Source organism: Staurois parvus, unplaced genomic scaffold (assembly GCF_062004578.1).
Source record: "Staurois parvus isolate SC_StPar_1 unplaced genomic scaffold, SC_StPar_1.0 ptg000101l, whole genome shotgun sequence".
Classification (NCBI taxonomy): domain Eukaryota; kingdom Metazoa; phylum Chordata; class Amphibia; order Anura; family Ranidae; genus Staurois; species Staurois parvus.
The window spans coordinates 898,847-916,672 of NW_028317897.1; the positions used below are offsets into that span (position 1 = coordinate 898,847).

Genomic DNA, 17,826 nt, shown 5'->3' on the forward strand with positions numbered 1-17,826 from the left:
AAATCTTTTACATGAAGGGAAGTAAAAATAAAAAAACTAAAATACTGTGATTGCTTAAGTGTGCACACCCTTAAACTAATCCTTTGTTGAAGCACCTTTTGATTTTATTACAGCACTCAGTCTTTTTGGGTATGAGTCTATCAGCATGGCACATCTTGACTTGGCAATATTTGCCCACTCTTCCTTGCAAAAACACTCCAAATCTGTCAGATTGGGAGGGCATTTCCTGTGCACAGCTCTCTTCAGATCACCCCACAGATTTTCGATCGGATTCAGGTCTGGGCTCTCGTTGGGTCATTCCAAAACTTTCATCTTCTGGTGAAGCCATTCCTTTGTTGATTTGGATGTATGCTTTGGGTCGTTGTCATGCTAAAAGATGAAGTTCTCCTTCATGTTCAGCTTTCTAGTAGAAGCCTGAAGGTTTTGTGCCAATATTGACTGGTATTTGGAACTGGTAATAATTCCCTCTACCTTGACTAAGGCTCCAGTTCCAGCTAAAGAAAAACAGCCCCAAAGCATAATGCTGCCACCCCCATGCTTCATTGTGAGTGTGGTGTTCTTTTGGTTATGTGCAGTGTTGTTTTTGCACCAAACATTTCTTTTGGAATTATGGCCAAAAGGTTCAACCTTGGTTTTATCAGACCAGAACACATTTTCCCACATGCTTTTGGGAGACTTCCGCTGTGTTTTTGCAAAATGTAACTTGGGCTTGGATGTTTTTCTTCGTAAGAAAAGGCTTCGGTCTTGCCACTGTACCCCATAGCCCAGACATATGAAGAATATGAGAGATTGTTGCCACATGCACCACACAGCCAGTAATTGCCAGATATTCCTACAACTCCTTTAATATTGCTGTAGGCCTCTTGGCAGCCTCTCAGACCAATTATCTTCTCATCTTTTCATCAATTTTGGGATGTCCAGTTCTTGGTAATGTCACTGTTGTGCCATATTTTCTCCACTTGATGGTGACTGTCTTCACTGTGTTCCATGGTATATCTAATGCCTTGTAAATTCTTTTGTACCTTTCTCCTGACTAATACCTTTTAACAATGAGATCCCTCTGATGCTTTGGAAGCTCTCTGCGGGCCATGGCTTTTGCTGCAGGATGCGACTAAGAAAATGTCAGGAAAGACCTACTAGAACAGCTAAACTTTATTTGGGGTTAATCAGAGGCACTTTAAATGATGGCAGGTGTGTACTGACTCCTAAATAAAATGATTTTGGATGTGATTGCTTAATTCTGAACACACACTTGTTCAACTACATTATTTTAGTTTTTTATGTTTACTCCCTGCCTCCTCCAACCTAAAAGATTTCAGTTTGTTTTTCAACGTGGGCAAAGTTGTACAGTTTCTAGGTCACATTAAAGGTCGAAAACGTTCTGCAATAATTTCTTTGTCTCATTTTTTTACATCACAGAAACGTGACATTTTAACAGGGGTGTGTTGACTTTTTATATCCACTGTACATTAGCAAAAACCTATAGTCACACAATGTTTATATTACTATAATACACTGTATTAGTCTCTCAACAGAAAGAAAGGAATAAAAATCTTCCATGCTAAACAGTGTGGGTTAATTTAGACAAATCTTATGATTCTCCCATCCTTGCTAGATAGCACTGGTGGATGAATCTGCAGTTCCAGGTACTGTATTCTGAAAGCCATCAACCATGACGGTCAGAATCCTCAAACAATGTCTGCATCTGACTGGATGGAAGCTTCTGTTCAGCGACAATTTTCCACCTGGCTCCTTCAACTTTCAGATCAGAAGATTTTGGATGGGAGATGGCTGACAGGGCCACCCACAGAGTGAATTTCAGCCGATTCATCAGAAACCAACTGTAATTTTCTCCATGTATGGCCAGCTTATAGCCTTGTACACCTGTACCAAAAAATAGCCCAAATCAGTCTGTTCTGCAGGAAGTAGCCAGTTTATAGGTTACATTAAAGGTGGAAAAAGTTCTGAAATTATTTCTTTGTCTAATTTTTTTTTTTTTACATCACAGAAACCTGACATTTTAACAGGGGTGTGTAGACTTTTGTTATCCACTATATGCCACATTGTATTGTCCTTTTCATAGAAAAGACTAAAATTTGGTCATAGAATGTAAACATTGTTTGAAATACATATACTCCCGTCAGCGCATGTCTCCGTTAGTTGGTACTGTGCTCATTAGGGCAAAATCTGTTTTTATTGCAAAGTCTGGAAAATTAAAATCCGTTTAGTTGAAAATTCGGTTTGCATCTGAAGCAGCCAGTTACCAGGTTTTAACATTTGTTGGTTTGATTTTCTTGCCAGGAGTGTGTGGCTTGATTGTTCCTCAGGAAGATATGCCATTCTGTGAGACTGGCATCTGCCCCGACATCATCATGAATCCTCATGGCTTTCCATCGCGTATGACGGTGGGTGAATGTTTTGTTTCTAATTATAAGCTCTAGACGAAGATAATTTACTATAGAGCATATTTGACAGGTAAAATAATTTCAACTCTGTATCTGGATAGAGTTTGATTCTAGTGCTCCGTTATTTGTTTTTGATGTGTACAGGTCTAGAGATTCTCTTCTTCATCAATTGTTTAGTGTGAATGACAGTTGGGTTTTCTTGTTGAATTGCCCTGTATTTGCCTCCATCCATACTGCCCTCAATCTTGTCTTGACCAGTTTACCAGGTCTTTACAATGAAAAGCATTCCTATAATTTGTTACCACCACCATGTTTTAACCACTTGCCGCCCCGCCGCAGTACATTCACTGCAGCAGGGCAGCATGTGCCGGCTTCTTTATGTATATACGTGATTGAGCCTGGACCAGTTTAGGAGCATGCAGCAGGCTCCTCCTGTGATTGCTATGGCTGTCAGCGGTATCTAGTAACCTGGTAGCATGTGATCATTATGATTGGTCATAGCAATCACATGATAACAAGGTAAACAACCTATCATGAATGGTTTCCCATTCATGAATAGCTTGCTTTCAGTTCCGTTCTGCGATTAGCCCACAGCAATTGCATGGTACCAGGCTACCTGTACCATGTGATTAGCTTAGCCAATCACGGATCACAATCAAAAGCAAGCTGTTTTAGCTAAAGCTATTGTTTATACAGTGCCAGTTTGCTTGCAGAGTGTAGCGGTTACTGGGATGAGGCAAACAATTTACCACTGGCAGGGGGGCTTACAGTGGTCAGTTTTTATTTATTTATGTAAAACCTTTATCCTAGAAGGAAAAAATAATCTATTGCTATAACTGCTTATAAAGTGTGAGCTGGAGTTAAGCTTCAATTTGTTTAGTGTATTTAAATCTGCTAGTACATATAACATTCCCCTCCCCCAAAACTGACAATGTTGCTGTTCAAAGGTTGCCTCTGTGCTCCTTCATCCAGAGTGGAGACACTCTAATACAGGCCTTATCACCAGGTGGAAACAGAAGGGAAAAAAGCCTAAAAAAAATGAATGCTGCAATATATTACATTTTGGTTTTGGGTTTAATACCACTTTAACATTACCACTCCCGTTGACAACCACATCAGCATTTTGTCCTTATGGTACTGGAAGTGAAAGTAATAACCTGGTTTTGGAGACATTCGGAACACTGAATGAATTCAATTCCTTGTAAGATCGTTTACTTCTAGTCCACAACATTTCCATTTGCTACAACAGAGAAAATTGTGGTGGTCTCCTGACATAGATATTGTTAGTATTTTACTGAAGACAAAATGGAATAGTATTAGAGGTCAAAAGCCAAGCTATAACATATACTTAAGTGACTTTATAGTATAGGAGGGCAAGGATCGACTTTATACTCCTTTATTTTTACTCTAAACATTTAAAAGTGAACTTCAGGCAGAGATGAAAGAAACAAATTAATACAGCTTCATTAATAATTAAATGCAGCTAGTGTAAGTACCTTTACAGCAGCACTCAGACTGGGAGTGGGAAAAGCAGGACTGGGAGCCAGTCCGGTGTGCTACATGTAAATGTGTTGACAAGGAACATGTTGATAGGAGGAGAGCAGAGAGATGGCCTCATCATTCTGTGGCTTCTCTATCTTTGTTCAGTCAGGTTGGAGGTGGAGATTTTACATTGCTGTGTCCCTTTTACAGTGTGCGCCTACAACCAAGAAATTGTTATAGTCTGCCTGGCTGTGTTATGTAACAGGGCTGTGTAAATCTTAGGACTGGATAGGTATAAATACAAACAGATAGCAGGCAGAACAGCTCCCTTATGTCTTTCATCCTCATATTAAGCTGTTTGCACCAAGTGTATTTATAAAGTTAATCTAAAGCCATAACTTTTTAGTTTTGGAGGTTTATAGAAAGAGGTAACATCTGTTAGGATTTTTGTCCAGTTGGGCAAATATACATTGACTTTCTGTCATGCAGACAGAACAGGAGGTGAGGGAAAATCTCTCAAAATAGAAAATCGTTACTTGGACTTGTCCCTGCAAAAAGTTTCTAAATTGGGAGATTTTTCTTCTATTCCAGTTCTGATAATCAAAATTTGAGATCTACTGTCAAGGTTACAAAGTTCTGTCATGTGTTAATACATCTCTTCTTCCAGATAGTGGAGAGGGGGGTTACAGGACACTGTGCAGACACACAGCATGCCTGTATTCCATAGAGGAAGAGGATGCGTGTCCGAGACAGGCTGTGATTGGTTGGGCTGTGTGGTGGCAGAACAAACGTCCCAATAGAGGCATGCTGTGTGTCTGCATAGTGTCTTGGACCTCTGAATGGCCAGCCAAAGGATAGAAACTGACCACACGAGCATAGATCAATTTCTATGCTTTTCTGGTCAGTTTAGAACAAGGGAAAAAAGGTGACTGGCAGGATCAACCAGATACAACAGATGGCAGAAGTACATGAAAATGATAGAGACTATGATTTATAAAATCCTCATTTAAAGACACTCATAGAAAAAAATATTTATGATTACATATACTTTAAAACACTAACTGGCACTCTTAGATATACAGCAAGCCTTCTATCAGTAGGCTGACTCACACCACACTTTGGAAATGGAATGCTTCTGATTAGCTCCTTTCTCAACCACTTATGCCTGCCTTTATCTTATTTCTATTCCCAACCATTAGACTCCTCCCCAAGGACCCAACAAGCATATACCGAGCCTGCTTTTGTTTGCTCAACATAGCACACCAAAAAAGTCTTAAGTTCTCCATTCCCTAAAGATGAACCATGTTCGGAAACAATATCTGCAAACATCTAACTGATATACTGTGCCAGTTAAACGCAGTTTAGAGTTCCATGTGTTAGTCTCACACTCCACAGCCTAAATGCCTTTATCTTGTTAAATATAGTAATGTAGTGTATATCTCTAATTCTATGCATTGATGCAAACTGACTGGTCAGCTTCTAATTTTCATTCTCTTATGCAAACATATTGATTAACATTTCTGAATTCTGCTTTTTTAGTGTGGTCTTCTTGTGAAAAATTCATCCTCTATGAGGTCCTGATTGGTTTTTCTATGTGTGTATGCAGGTGGGAAAACTTATTGAACTGCTTGCAGGCAAGGCAGGGGTGCTGGATGGCAGGTTCCATTATGGAACGGCGTTTGGAGGCAGCAAGGTTAAAGACGTCTGTGAAGATCTAATACGATATGGCTACAACTACTTGGGAAAAGATTATGTTACCTCTGGAATCACTGGGTAAGACCTTCTTATTAAAGTGGGATTAAATATATTTGGGTGGTATCATGCTATAGATAGAAAGTTGATATGTTATGTATACCCTTTTGATCATTGTAATGTTGTCAGAATTAAATCAAGCACTGGTACTTCTATTGGGCTCTCCGTCGTGTGTATCAGTTGAGTTCCCTGATGCCTCTGAAGGGAGAACTGTTGTTGACGCACCCTCTGAACAAGTAAAATCTGTAGAAAGGCGTGATCGTTTTCTGGCTTTAGCTAGTGTGACACAAGCTTTTCATGAGTGCATTCTGTTTGATAATAGGATTTTCTTGCAAATAGAGCTGCACGTCTGATAGCATTGGAGGCATTATTTATTGATTTCTACATACACATGATGCACTGATTACCAACTTAGTGAGAAATGTTAAATGCAGTCACATTTTTTTAAAGAGACTTTGTCCCAAAAAAAAAGAAATTAAAAAATTAACCCTGCAAAAGATTCACAATACTTATTAATCTAGGAAATGGAGACTTCTACATTCACTGTCTTGCCAAGCTATGGCCATCAAAGAATCTTCAGCATTGGACACATCATCGTGTGCCTAGTCCCCAGTGTACTGTTATGTCATAGCAGCCTGCAGATGGAACCAGGAAGCATCGGAATGGAGGATTCTTTGGTGGCTGTAGCTCTGAAAGAAGGTGAAGATTTTGAGTCTCTTGGGAGACCTGCATTCCCATTCATAATATTTTCCAGCCAATAAAGGTCATGCTGATACATCAGAATTGAGTGGTTCCTGAAGAGCTGAATTAGCTGTATTTCCCTTAGATGCCAGTAATGAAATAGTACATTTTTCTGCATGTGCATAGATTTAAGCACTCCTCAGTCACTAGCTGATAGTACTCAGGGCTAGTTCAGCGCTTTCATGTGGAAAAGTCCTACTTTCTCACCCCATTCCCATCTTCAATGGCACAGTGGAGAATCCTCAGTTCATGTACTGTTATTATCTGGCACCTTATGCTTGTGTTAATGTACTGAACACAAGTCCAGTGTCTGTGTGATTTTTCTCTCTTATTCCTTGCAGGGAACCTCTTGAGGCCTATATTTACTTTGGGCCAGTGTACTATCAGAAACTGAAGCACATGGTGCTGGATAAGATGCATGCTCGAGCCAGAGGACCCAGGGCTGTCCTCACCAGGTACAGTGTACTTACCAGACATGTCTGTTTAGAAGCATGTGATCGGGTTTAAATAGGTGTGCTGTATGTAAAATAATACCTGACCACTTTCCACCAGCTGCACTACAGGTTTTATGCAGCATTTTCACAGAGAGCTGCAGAGTTAGAATTATATTCAGGGGAGGGTGTTGTACAGTTCCCGCCACTGCCTCCTGGCCCTTTAGGTGGATCGAAATGGCAGGAGCCGGAGGCGGGCATTCCGACATATGACCACTGTGATTGGCTGTTACAGCAGTCTCATGATCAAAAGCTCCTAAATGTATATATGCCTCTTGAACATTCAATGACAGTTTAGTTACTGTGCTGGAAGCTCGCAGGGAGCATGCTCTCAGCTTGTTAAAATATTTACAAATTGACGCATGTATGCAGCTGCTTGACATTAAAGCCCACCCTCCAAAAGGTTGCATATATGTGTGTGGCCTGCAGGAAGTGGTTAAAATGCTAACTTCAATGCTAAAATGCTAACATTTCAGGTGAGCTTGCACTAGAACTGCTTGATTACTTGGACAGATTGTGTATGATCAGATGCTTCTTTGGCTGTACCAGACAGGGAATGATGGCAAAGAAACTAGAGGAGGCAAAATCCTCGTAGTTTCCGGCTTCATTCATTACAGCGGAAATTGGGGAACTGATGTTCCCTCTCCATCTCCTCTGTGGGCAGCTGACCCGACCACCCACACCAAAAGGCAATATTGGGAGGGGCTGGGGGGTAGGAGTTCTTCAAAATGTTGTAAAAGTGATCTGGTGGCCACTCAGATCACTTTTTACTGGAATGCCGACCGTAATAAAATTACACCAGGACCATACTTGCAGCCATGATCCTGTTTTAATGACTTGCTGCCCCTGCTGTATATATACATATGCTGAGCAGCAGGCAGTTAACACATATAAGTCATATAAACAAACTTTTTTTTTTTTGGGGTTTTTGGGTTAACCACTTCCCGACCGCCCTATAGCAGATCTACTGCTACACGGCGGCAGGGCTGTGCAAAATCACGTATATATACTGTGTTTCCCCGAAAATAAGACACTGTATTATATTTTTTTTTGGCTCAAAAAAACACACTAGGTCTTATTTTCGGGGTAGGTGCTATTTTTTAAATGTCCAGGTGTGGAAAGGGGGTGCAGAGATGAGCTGCAGGCAGTTGTGGATGAGGGTTACTATGGAGAGAGCTGGTCGATGACTGTTGTGAGCTGCAGTCAGCTGTTGCAGGGGAGACTTGACAGGTGAGTTTCAGACAGGGTGCAGATATGAGCCACAGACAGGGTGCAGGGGTGAGTTGCAGACATGGGATGCAGAGGTGAACTGTGACAAGGGGTGCAGAGCTGAGCTGTGGCTGGGGGGTGCAAAGGTGGGTTGCAACTCAGCTCACCTCTGCACCCCCCCAGCTGCAGCTCACCTATGCACCCTGTCTGCAACTCACCTGACTCAATTTACCTCTGCAACACCTGACTGCAGCTTACCATTGCACATCCCCCCCCTCCCCCTCCACTGTCCTCATATGGTTAGCTAGCTTTGAAAAACACAGCTGTCAGCAGCCGACCCCTCTCTATAGTAATTCCCGTTTTGGGTCCTATCTTCCCACACAGTGCACCAAGTGCACTTACTCACCGCTCCGCCTCTTCCCTACTGGCCGGTGATCACCCCTGGGGCATCGGCTTCCATGCATTAAGCTGCAGGAGGAGATGCCCCACCCCTAAACACACTTCACCCGCAAATATCTGTTCCTTCCCTGTCCCACAGTGAGTACAGAGGTATGGAGGTTCTGTGGGAGCGGATGGTGCTGTCACTTCAGTCGCGCTTCTGTGTTTAGCGTGCGCAGGGCCAGCACCAGAGGTGGCGGAACGGCATTCCGCCATGTTCCGGCTGAAAAAAAGCCCTGATCACAACTAGGTCTTATTTTCGGGGTAGGTCTTATACTTTAGCAATTCCCAAAAATAGCACTAGGTCTTATGTTAGGGGAAACAGGGTACGTGATTTTGTATTTATGGGCAGGGGGCGTGTGTACACCGCCCTACCCGCTTCCATTGACGGCTACAGCTGTCGATCACCAGGTCCCCAGCATGCTGCTTTGTATTGCTCTGCATATCAGAGCAATACAAAGCAGCATGCTTACATTGTAAAGCACACACACACACACACAATAGTAAAATGGCACACAGTTAACCCTTTGGTCGCCCCAGGTGTTAACCCCTTCCTGCCTAGTGTTGTTAGTACAGTGTCAGTGCTTTTTATTAGCACTGATCACTGTATTAGTGTCATTGGGGATGTCCGTGGCAGTTAGTGCCCCCCCCCCCAGTATCAGATTACCCACTGCAGTCCCGCTATAAGTCGCTGAATGCCACCATTACTAGTATTAAAAAAAAAAATTCTAGTATATATACCGCCATTTTAGACGCTATAACTTTCACGTAAACCAATTAATTTACACATATTGGGATTTCTTTTAGCAAAGACATGGAGCAGAATACATTTTCGCCTAAATTTATGACAAAATTTGATTTTTTTAAATTTTTTTACTGGGTGTTTTATTAGCAAAAAGTCAAAAATATTGGGGGGGTTTTACCAAAATTGTCGGTCTTTTTTTGTTTATAGCGCAAAAAAAAAAAAATGGAGAAGTGATCAAATACCACCGAAAGAAAGCTCCATTTGTGGGGGAAAAAGGGACATAAGCTTCATTTGGGTGCGGCGTTGCATGACCGCGCAGTTGTCGGTTAAGTTAACGCAGCGCCATATTCCAAAAAATGGCCTGGTCAGGAAGGGGGGTAAATCCTCTTGAGGGCAAGTGGGCATGTTTATATATATTACCAGAAATGACCATTTGTCATTGCGAATATTTTAAATCCTGAATAGTTTCTGACCAAACTATTTTTAGGCTCACTGATCTGGGGCATGTATGTAGATCGAGAAAATAAGTTAAGTCAGAACCTCTGTTTTTTTTTTTAACTTGTTCCAGGTCAATTAATTAGAGAGTACCGAAGCCAATGATTAGCATCTGCTAGTCAGACAGCTAGCATTTTTAGAGGAAAAGGTCAATCATGGCATCCTCCTTTCTACTTCAGTACAAATGTCTTTAAAAACCCACCATCAGCCAAAATGTTAAATTGGCTTTCTTGCCACAGTGACAACCGCTTGACCTAGTTCTTGTATGGGTGTCACAGGAACCGGAAGTGAAGGGTAAATCTACCCCATGGTGTCACAGACTTGACAGAAATTTTAATCTTTCCCCACAATATCCAAAATTTAAAAAAAAAAATCTGTTTTTAGCATCAAGAATAAGTATCAGTTAAAAAAAAAAAGAATAATCTTAATCTCGTATTTGCTCTATATATTTCTGCTGTTGCATAAGGGCAATTAATAGTGGGAATAAGCTCTGCAATTTGACCCTAGTAAGGCATATCTATGCCATTCTATGATATGTTGAAAAAATAGGCATTTTTTTCCTTCTTTGTAGAGTAATCAATAGAAAGAAACTGTCAGTGAGTGACATCTCAGGCTCTGGTTGTTTGTAGAAGGCTGGACAGTATAATGTGTTCTCTTCTTACATCCGTGTAGTGCAGCGCCTGTAACATCTGCAGCAGACAGGGCTGACGGGGTGGCTCTGCTGTCAAGAAAATCTGTTGCATATCCTGCTTGTCTTCAGTCTGTTTAATGTGCTCAACTTTTACTGTGAAGACGTTCAGTGGAGGTTTTCCAAGTCAAACAACTCGCCTGCTATTTAACTGCTTTCAGGATCATATCTCCATAATATGTAAAATCCTCTAAACACAGTGACTACAACTTCAAATTACATGCAGTTAACAGATATACTGTATACACTCATTGCTCTATACAGATGGGTAAACTAAGGTTCTCTTGAACAGCCAGTCATTTAGCTCTACAAAGCCAGGGAAAGGAAGAAAACAATAATACCACCATTATTATTATTATTGTTCTGCAACCTAAATGTACATAAATGTGCATTTATCCATTATGCATCATAGTAACTGAGACCAGAATCCTGTAAGATAGTGCGAGGTACAATTGCTTCTATCCAATCTCTCTTGGTTAGAGACATTGTCACTTTGCCCATTCAAAGTGACTGTGCTTCCAAATCACCCACCGTCCATCAAGGTATAGTTACCCATCCACGCTTCCTTGCCACATACCTGTTCTGTTGCTCTAATGGAGCAGGGTTTCTGGGTATGGGGGAGTTTGTGACCTGACCATTATGACAATGCTCAGAGATGAGCTACCAGTCACAAACTCTGAATACTGTCACATGGTGTGCATCAGTAGCAACATTCCCCTGGGGTAAGCTTTGATGCAGTAACTTACTCTGGGTGGAATCCTGCCACTGGATGGGGAGTGGAGCAGAAACGGTCACTTTGCCTGAATGCTCAAGGTGACCGTGTCATTTTAATTCTAAATACATATTTAAAATATATGTGAATGGTATTCTCTACTAAAAGGTTTGCAAACCTGTTCAGTAAGTTTTGTGTTTCAGGCATCCCTTCCAGACTGCACAGCCAGATTGTGGGCCTTGTCTTTTTGCACTAAAATGAAGGCCTAAGTTTAAACAAATTAAAAAAAAAGAAGCCTTCCCCCTTCTCCCACAGCTATTATCTTCCAGTGCGGCGGGCATTAATACGAGCTGAGGAGCCTGTCATAAGTACTTGTTCCAACTATACTCACCCTTTCCAATCAATGAAAAGTGATCTGTGGAGAAATGAGACTGATCAGGTGGTTCCAGGGAAAGCAGGCCCTTGCACCTAGCAATTATTTGACCTTTAATGCATTCTAGTTCTATAACGCTGCAAATCATATTGATATTGTTTCTCTATTTTGTCCCTCCAGGCAACCCACTGAAGGACGCTCTCGTGATGGCGGTTTGCGTCTCGGTGAAATGGAACGAGATTGCTTGATTGGTTATGGAGCCAGCATGCTGTTGCTAGAGAGGTTGATGATATCTAGTGATGCCTTTGAGGTGGACGTCTGTGGACAGTGTGGCCTGCTGGGCTATTCTGGCTGGTAGGCAACCTAAAAGGTCTTTTTGTGTGTAACTAGTTTAAAGTGACTATGTTGCTACATAAATTACATTTTTTAAAAATGCTTCCTTTAAAAGAAAAACCTTAATACTTACCTTACTTAATCTGTCCTGCTGCCTATGGAGCCAGTGGATGAAACCACAGAGTCCAGTGGGGAACTAGGCATCTGACATTTCATCAGATGTCAAGAGCTCCCCCACCAACATCAGAAATCAAGAGTGCCCCACCCTCCCTTACATCACGGTGCACCCCCCTCACCTTGTGCTGATGCTGGGAGCTGAGAAGCAGAAAGTGCAGGGTCTGGAGGAGGTCCAGAGGTTTGAAGTCAGCTGCTGGACTCTGCTGGATATAGAGACAAGGGGATGCCAAGGCTGCACAGAGAGGAGCAAGGTCTGCCCTTCTGTCTGCTGCTGGCTGATGAGAAAAGCCTCTCCATGATTGCACAGAGAAGTACGGGATCTGGTGGAGGAGTGCTGTCTTCCTCGCTGCTGCTGACTGCTGTGACGGGGCAGAGACAAGGGGGGTTTCACAGCTGCAGGAAAGCTGCTAGGGCCACGTGAAATGGCCTGGTGGTCTGGATTCGGCCCGCAGGCCTTGTGTTTGACATATGTGTCTTATATAAAAGGAAAACTAGTTATACAGAAGCAAGGTACAGGAGGGTAGAGCAATTAATATAACCTTCCAGCATTCAATTCAATTAGCCGGCAAAGATATTCAAAACATGAAATGTGCAGGAGTTCAGTTCTGCTCCAGTGTTCATATATTGGCTATAACATGTACAAGCTTATGGAAAGTGCAGGACTTTGGGGGGAAAGTAGACAAACTGTAAATACAGTGTCTGTCACTCAATCACTATTCCACTGTATGTATGTATGTGTGGATCATCTGCTGATGTTTGTTGTTTTCCCAGAATGATCCAGCCTGACTGTGTGTATCTTTCTTTAGGTGCCATTACTGCAAGTCCTCCTGTCATGTCTCCTCGCTGAGGATTCCGTATGCCTGCAAGTTACTGTTCCAAGAACTGCAGTCCATGAATATCATACCCAGACTTAAACTGTCAAGATACAATGAATGAGAAAGGCTTAAAGTGGACATGTCATTTGTGCACAAGGATGACTACAATTTTAGAAAGCAAGTTTAGCATATTCCTCATTGTTCAACTGGAGACCTCACTATAAAAGCCATGCCAAAACTACAGTAACTATTGTAATTCCTTCATAATTAAAAACACCTGTCATTTTGCCCTCTGTAGACACTGGGGAAAATGTTACTGCAGACATATTTTAGATTCCTCTATTCGTGTCTTGGGGTCCATTTACACTGTTCCCCTGCATTGGGGTGCATTGCCACATGTGTTAAACAGTCAGATTTTGCACCTAAATGTGTGTTGATGTAAGGCAACCCATTAATTTCCCATACGCTACCAGTGTACAACAAAGCAGGTTATAATGGAATTGCAACATTTTTGCTAACATGATATAGCATAATGCACAGATGGTTCATGCGTGTGTTTCGGTGCTCTAAAATGCAGGTGTGTTGTGCACTGCGCAGATGCCGTAGAGTGGCATTCAAAATGGTTGCATACGTTATTGTGCATTGTGGTAAAATGCATGTCCCTCCACAGTACTGCTATGCATCAGTGTGCATAGACATTTAGGGTCTAAAACGACAGACCAAAGCTAAGGGACCAGGATTTTACCAGGCAACCAGGAAAAGGTGCTACCTATGGCAGGCTTATTACTGTTGTTCATTATGGGAAAAGCCCTGGATAGTACACTGTGCCACTTATTCTGTAGTCAGTCTCCTGACTAGATCTCATCATAGTTTCCAGTCCATTTCTAGCCTTTTTTTTTTTCCTAAGTTGTCATTTTTTAGGACAAATTGTACCCATTTAATGCGATACAGACAGTCCTTAGGTAAGCTCAGGTAATGGGACCTTATCTGACAGCAGTAATCATAACACATTTAACAATTGACTGCATCCTTAGTGTGAAGTGACCTGTGCAAAGTGTTAGAAGTGTCAAAGCAATATGGCAGACACTCACTTTTTTTCATACTTGTTGCTGTCCCTGGCAGCGTTTCCTCAGTACAGACAGTACAAAAGTGTGCATTTCTGTTGCTCACATGTACAAGGTAGTACATTGTTGAGCTTTTGTATTATACCTGTAATATAATGAGGTGTTTAGAAAACACTGTATAACATTTAATGAGAAGTTTGTTTTGTTGGTTATTTATGACAAATGTACAGTCTGCCAATGTCTAATAAACAATATATGTGACCTTTTTTTTTTTTCCAATCATTGCTGTTAAATAGGGATGATCTGAGGTTCTAGACTAACTCATGGGAAACTGTCGCATGATAGCAGGCTGCTGGCCCAATCAATATCAGCCGTGAAATTCCCTGAATGTAACAAAGAGTTGGAGATGCCAGTGACAGAATTGACCTAATATGGTCACATGGCCTAATTTGAACAATGTCATTGACTAAGCATGAGCATGTGGCCATATTTGAACAATAACATAAAATAGTGCAGCGCTATGAGTAATGATAGTAAAACAGATATGAGTCCACTTAAAGTCTTGGTCATAAGAACGTGTCCAGTAACAAGTAAGGATTCAAAGTTGGTGATCCGTGTGGAAACGGCTGAAAAACGCACTCACCAGAAAAAGGACACATAAACGCAGTGTGCCTCTAGAGCTCATGGATCCTCAATCCAGAAGGGAATAAAGCTGGTCCGGTTACAGGAAAAGTGGATCCCTCCTCTATGGATGCAGCAACAGATCCTCCTCTTCCCAGTTAGGTGTAGGATTCCAAGATCAGGGTTCTGCAAGCTTTATTCCCTTCTGGATTGAGGATCCATGAGCTCTAGAGGCACACTGCGTTTATGTGTCCTTTTTCTGGTGAGTGCGTTTTTCAGCCGTTTCCACACGGATCACCAACTTTGAATCCTTACTTGTCACTGGACACGTTCTAATGACCAAGACTTTAAGTGGACTCATATCTGTTTTACTATCACTACTCATAGCGCTGCACTATTTTATGTTATTCTATTTTAAGTATATATCGGTTGCTTAGAGTGCTTAGCCGCTTTCAGGACTAGCGCTCACTGTGGTTTTTTCCCTATTTGATCATATTTGAACAATGATATCACAAACATCCCCTCCCCTTTGTTACAAGTCAGGGAATTCTACAGCTCCAGCTGATTGGACCATCAGCCTGCTTTCATGTGACATTTTCCCACAGGCTCAAGCTGAACCGAGTTTAGCCCAAACCTTAGCTAATCCTTGCTGTTAAAGGGGTTGATTAAAGCTATATTTGTTTCTTGTTCATTGTGGAATGCAGAAAATCTTAAACCTTCAGGTTATACTGATGCCTACAGGAGAATTGGGCACTGGCAAACAAAAATATCTAGGCCAGCCAAGGGTGTACCCCCTCCAACTACCAGCATGCCTAATTTTGTTGCTAGTTTCCTAAGAGGATGCATGTCCTTTGTTAAAACTAACCTATGTTGTAAATCCTTGGCCTGTTTGAAGACTCAATTGGTGAGTAGGCCAGTTTGACCAAACAGCAGGAGCTCCTTTCAAGTGCCATTATTTCCGGCTTCCTACTGGATTTGCTGTTGAAGTTTAATTCTGAGGTACTAACGTTATGCAGTAGGTGGAGTGTCGTGTACGCTTTGTGCTGTCTTTTTCACCATAAAATATTAAAGAAGCAGTTCCTGGCTGCTCTTCCTGTTGTATAGAGCAAGTGGAACTTAATTCCATTCTTGTTGCCTGTGTACAATGACTTTGGTCACCTCTGGTCATCTAACCCTCCAGGATAATGACCATCACCTGCTACCAGCTGTCTGGGGTTTTGTGAATACTTGAGGCAGAGAACCATTTTTGATCATGTATAGGGACAAGGTGGTGTTGAGACATGGGACTTTCTTCTTGCCTAAAGTTCTCTCTGCCTTTCACCTTAACCAGAACATTGTCCTCCCATCCCTTTATCCAGCTTAGGTTTATCAATTGGAAATTTTTCATTCATTGAGGGGCACAGCATCTTCCATTCTCGACCAGAGGGTTATATCACCACCTACAGGAGTAGGACACTAGGCAGAAAAAAGAAACTCGGTACCGCCTGTGGGCAGTCCTGGCTGATATAAAACCCCTCTCTGCATAGGCAATCCAGTTTTTCTGTCTAGTGTTCAGGAGTAGTGACCTTGCTCCCTGCTGGGACCTGTAGTTTTATAGGACTTTCTTTTTTTTTTTTTTTCCTTTCTCTGTTTTTCCTGGGTTTTTTTTCCTGTGGAGATCTTCAGTGAACAGCCAGGCTGGGCAATGGGCTGGATAATATAGATCCAGTGGTCACCCCAGCCGGACCAGCAAGCGCATGCAGATCCTAGTCAAGCATTGAGTGGGCTGCAACGTGTCCCACTCTGGACCGGGGCAGCCAGCGACTTAAATATCTCGCAGGGGTGCATATGACTGGGCTCTGGACGTCCACATCACAGCACTACCTTGGCCGACAGCCCCCCACTTTGGTAGAGAGGTGGTTCTGTCTCTGGAGCATACGTTCAGCCTCCCTGGATTAGTAAGTAACATTCCCCCCCCCCCCTTCTGGGTACAGTGCGAGGCACGGGTGCTCTCTGGTGGGATGGTTGGCCTTGTGGGGTCCCCCCTTCCTGCCAGACCCCTTGTATTGCCAGATTTATTTCTGGGCTCCCCCCCACTGCCCTATCTTGGTCTGGGCCACCTTCTGGATGCTAGCAATTACCTTGGGGTTGTGTAGCAGTCTGTCCTCCAGCTCTGACAAGTTACGTTGCATTCCTGGCTTGCTGTTAGGGCGGTGAGTGCCATGTGATGCTGCTGCATGGTCCTGTGGCTGGTTCGGCAGGCTTATTGTGTCCTTTTACCGGCAGCCATCTTCTCAAAGACCTTGCTGACACTTTCTTGTAGCCCTGTACCTGCCTGTTCTAATGTATTGGGCCTTGCTGTGCCTGGGCTCCAGGGGGCGGGGCTACAGCAGTCATTTTCTTGGGGTTTGACTTTCCTCCTCTAGCAGCTTAGTCATACATCCTAATAGAAACCTGGGCTTTGGTGGGTTCGGTTTAACCCTTTTCTTGTAGTCCCGCAGCAGATTCTTTGCTACCTCCGCCCATGTGGATCACATAGGTAGCTGTTCCCGGGCATCCTGCTGTGCTGGATGTGTGTTCCACATGGTTGCTTGACCTGCTTCCTTTGTGAGGGGACTGCTAGCAGCTCTGCACATGCCTTGTTATGCCTTGTTGGTGGGGAGTCCTGGTGGGGTATCCTCTCTGCTGGCTTTATATTACTTGGTTTTGGGTTTCTTGCGGCTAGTGGGTCTCCCTAACAGTGCCTTCCTAAGGGTTAGGATCCTCCCTTTCCCGTAACGGCACACTCTACCCGGGCACTTAGTGTCTCTTGGGCCTTCTGTCATCAGGCGTCTGTGTCTCAAATCTGCAAGGTGGCTACCTGGTGATCTGTGCACACCTTTACAAAATTTTACAAGGTGGATGTCTTGGCATCTCAGATGCATATTTTGGCCACAAAGTATTGCAGGCAGTTGTTTGAGGTTTCTGTTTACTCTTTGGGGGGGTTTTCTAGTTGGGCTCCTTTGTTAATGTTGAGCTCCTGTTGGCCTGGTTTTGGCCTTGGTTTTTTCCCACCCCTCACTGCTTTTGGGACGTCCCTATGGTTGAGATTGAAAGACGCTGTTCCATCAATGAACGAAAGAGAAAACAGGATTTTTTTTCTCACTCACCGTAAAATCCCTTTCTTTGAGTTCATTGACAGACACCGCACCCATTCCTCTATGAATTGTTTCCTTATTTGCTGACGCTGCTTGTTACTAACTGGATTGCCTATGCAGAGAAGGCATTTATATCACCCAGGACTGCCCATAGGCGGTGCCTAGTTTC

The 17,826-nt window shown here is 42.7% G+C and overlaps 1 protein-coding gene across 1 annotated transcript in view; it reads left to right on the forward strand.

The window, feature by feature from the left end:
* POLR3B (RNA polymerase III subunit B) overlaps positions 1–14,186 on the forward strand; it is a 139,361-nt gene extending 125,175 nt beyond the window's left edge. Inside the window, exons 24-28 of the mRNA XM_089671194.1 lie at positions 2,302–2,405; positions 5,494–5,660; positions 6,722–6,835; positions 11,712–11,885; positions 12,848–14,186. Coding sequence (XP_089527320.1) covers positions 2,302–2,405; positions 5,494–5,660; positions 6,722–6,835; positions 11,712–11,885; positions 12,848–12,977 — 689 coding nt within the window. The 3' untranslated portion in view covers positions 12,978–14,186. The remainder of the gene's footprint in view (positions 1–2,301; positions 2,406–5,493; positions 5,661–6,721; positions 6,836–11,711; positions 11,886–12,847) is intronic.
* Positions 14,187–17,826: the final 3,640 nt, after the last annotated feature.